A 3,712-nucleotide genomic window follows, 5' to 3' on the forward strand; every position below is an offset into this window, starting at 1 on the left:
GGTGTGAGAATATGAAGTGATGAACCTCGTTAACAAATATTTAACTAGATGCTGTCTCTTCTTCTGCTGACACAGGTGGAGAAGTTCAGATCCTCCAGAACTGGTCCTGAACTCAGCAGCCGATCAGCCGTGCAGGACACGGACCAGGAGGCGTGGCCTAGAGCCTCGTCCTATCACGTGAGAGGACCAGTGAACCAGGTGTACTCTGAGATCCTTCTGAGCCGCCTGTGTCCCAGAAACTAGAGAGAGAGAGAGAGAGAGTGAGAGTGTGTGTGTGTGTGTGTGTGTGTGTGTGTGTGTGTGTGTGTGTGTGTATGTGTGTGTGTGTGTGTGTGTGCGCGCGTGCAGCAGGGTCTCGATGCTCAACTGAAAGAGTCATAAGAAATTATGCAAAAAGAAAATTTTTCCACTTTGATCCTCCAGGTGGACTCAGAGGTGTGATTGTACTTTAGATTTTATTTTGTGATTTTAAATACAAAACAACTTCTTAAAGTGAAAAAGAAGAAACTTCCAGAGTTAAAGGTCCAAGGTGAGAACAAAACAATAAGAGACAAATAATCATCATCAACATATATATTATTTTCTCATGTAATTTACACTAAAGAGTTTCTCGTTCCAAAAATAAACTTTTTAGTGTTTTATTTTCTGTACCAGAAGCTCTTACAGCTTGTTTCTAATGCAAATATGTATTAGTACTAGATAGTTTCTTGTGCACTAACTAGTCTCTAAAGTGTGCTAATTAGGAGGAGCTAGTTTGCTTGGTTGCTAACTTGTATCTGATGTACACCAGCTAGTGTCTAATATGTACTAGCTAGTTACTTATGCACACTAACTTGTTTTAGTGCACACTTACTAGTCTCTAGTGCACAGTAACTAGTCTCTTTAACTAATCTCTAATGTCTCTAATGTTCAGTTAGTTTTTGTGTCTCGTGTCAACAGTTTTTCTGTGTCAGTGTTCAGGAGAACGTCCTCTCCGACATGAATATCTCATATTTAATCATAATATCAGATCTTTGTGCCTCCATATATATATTTCTTATTTATTGACTTATGTGTATATCAGATAATATTCAGAACCAAAGACGTGATGATAACTTTGTTTATCATCTGAAGGAAATGTCTTATTTGTTCCTGCTTATGTTTCTATATTTTTCTACAGATGTACATTGTGCCTTTATCTCTGTTTACATGCTGCAACATAGAATATATAAATATTTATATGAATGTTATGATTCTCTTCTGCTCTCTGAAATATGAAAATGTTTACCAGAAAGCAAAACACAAAAACACAATTAATCAATAACAAAGAAACTCGACTGTGAAGATATGAAATCTGTTTTATTTTTTAACAAAAACTCTTTATTCTGTTTATAACATGAATGTTTAAGAATCTCACCTAAAAATATGCTTTTTCTACTTAAAACCTTCTCAAATTCACCCTTTTTAAAAACAGTGTAAATTGTGTTTTTATACATTTTAACATATCCTTTGCCATGAAAGTTATTTGTGTCATAAAACTGAAAGGTTATCAGCTGCGTCCTTGTCTTTGTCACTTTCACGTTTTGTTTCAAGAGTTCGTGAAAAAAAGAGAAAGTTCTGTTTTTCTCAGGTGTAAAATTACATTCTTCAGTTTGTGAAAAAAATAAAAGGAAGAGTTGATGTTGAAAGCTCTGGAAAAAGTTAGTAAGTTGATTTTAGCGCCTTGAGATTGCTTTTAGCTTTGAAAGGCGCTTTAAGGAATTTATTATTATTATTATTATTATTATTTTATTTTATTATTATTGTTGATTTGTATTTTAAGTGCTTCACTTTTCATGTCATTTTTTAACGTCTACACCAAACTTCAAGTTTTCCTTAATATTAATTCCTTTTGGGAATGGTCAGTCATCACGGACATGTTCTGCAATTAGCCTGAAAACCAAATTCCATTCAAAACCAAGCCACTTCACAGTTTTACTTTACATCAGTTCCTTGTAGAAACTGACTGATTTAGTTCGTCAATCATCACGGCTCAAATGTCAAATCTGCATCTAAATAATCGAGCAGGAATCTGTCTGAATTTTAAAGACCCATGAGGGTGTTAAATTGACAAATATTTGAATGGAGTTTGGTGTGATGTTTGGGAGTCAGTAATCCCAGTTTTGGGCTGTGATTAGCATAACCCTTCACGCCAAAGTCCATTCAAAAATCAAACAGTTTAGAGTATATCTGACAAAATGGTTTGATTTTTGAATAGACTTTGGGGTGGGTTTGGTAAATATCCTGAAAACAGTCTTCTGTTTGTCTTTTTGGTCCAACCGTACGTCCAATTAGCGCCCAGCTGTGACGTCAGCTGTCCTGCTGTTCCAATGAGGATCCTCCGGGACTCGGACTGCTTCCCTCGGCCTCGCTGCTTCTCAACAACACAAACACCTCCAGGAGAGACTTCAGCACATCGTCCCGGACAGACAGACAGAAAGACAGCCGGGACGGAGGCCGCGCGCTCTCCTCTCAACTGGAGGCTCCTCAGGATTAATGAATGCGCTCGTGGTTTAGTATTAGACGGAGCCTGATGGACTCACTGACGGGCTCAGGTAGATGAAGAGGTCATGGAGACACGGAGCTGTGGAGTCCGACACATGTGCACTCTGACCCTGCTGCTGGCCTCCGTGTGTCCGCTCTGCTGCAGAGCCACCTGGATGTGAGTATGAGCGCGAGCTGCAGGCGCTGCTTTTACGCGCTTTAACCCTAACCCTAAGGAAACGATCAATTTAAGGCCTCCCGATGAATTTGGAATGCAATTTACCAAGTACTGTAAATAATGTTTAATGTAATGTAAATACTAACTTCGTCATTAGAAACACAGAAGAAAAGAACCATAACGACATTTAAGATCTGGCTTCTTTACTGACGAGCAGTTTGATGACTTTGTTTTTGTTTTGTTCTTGGATATGAGCTGGAGCGCGCAGCTTTTACGCAGCAGCTTCTAATTTATCCACCAAAGTTCCTCGAGGGATGAACTCGCTCATACATTTGACCTGCATAAAATCTACAAAAAGTCCACATTTAAATAAAATGCTAATGGATATTTTCTCCCAAATATCGAGTTGGATTTATTTGTAAATAAATGTAGAATATTAACTGGTGCATGAGGCTGGCACGCGCCGGTCACTCTTTCAATTTAGGAGTCCAAAAAAGGCAAATTCCATTTGAAAAACTGCGGATTTAAGATGTCCCTGTGTATTTCCTGGGGTACAAACGCTTCAGATTATTATTAGATGTCGCTTTTAGAGCGATGTAATCCACTCTGTATTTCGGGGTGTATGACTTCCACAAAATAGCAAATTTGTAAATAAAATACCAACTTTTCCTTTGCGGTGTCCTGTTCATTAAGTGGAGACTGACATCTGGGATTTGTAATGCAGTTTCAGTCTGAGTGTTAAAGGCTCTGCAGGGCTCAGACACTCCGCTTCACTTATAGCTCAGTAAATATTTTTGGAGCAACGGGAAAATAATAATAATAATAATAATAATAATAAACAAATTATGACCTTTTTATTCTAGATTTTGCGTTAAATTATGGTTGTTTACCTGGAGATCTGATGAAGCCAAATTGCATTTACAAAATGTCCATTTTATGGCTCTTTGTGTATTTGCTCCGACAAACAGCAGCTCTAATGTAATTCAGTTTATCATCTGGAGCCACCAAATCCGTTCTTTAATTCGGCGCACG

At 38.0% G+C, this 3,712-nt stretch overlaps 1 protein-coding gene across 1 annotated transcript in view; it reads left to right on the forward strand.

The window, feature by feature from the left end:
- cped1 (cadherin-like and PC-esterase domain containing 1) overlaps positions 1-1,528 on the forward strand; it is a 15,828-nt gene extending 14,300 nt beyond the window's left edge. Inside the window, exon 21 of the mRNA XM_029426434.1 lies at positions 76-1,528. Coding sequence (XP_029282294.1) covers positions 76-243 — 168 coding nt within the window. The 3' untranslated portion in view covers positions 244-1,528. The remainder of the gene's footprint in view (positions 1-75) is intronic.
- The last annotated feature ends 2,184 nt before the right edge of the window (positions 1,529-3,712 follow it).

This window comes from Cottoperca gobio, unplaced genomic scaffold (assembly GCF_900634415.1).
Source record: "Cottoperca gobio unplaced genomic scaffold, fCotGob3.1 fCotGob3_184arrow_ctg1, whole genome shotgun sequence".
Classification (NCBI taxonomy): Eukaryota; Metazoa; Chordata; class Actinopteri; order Perciformes; family Bovichtidae; genus Cottoperca; species Cottoperca gobio.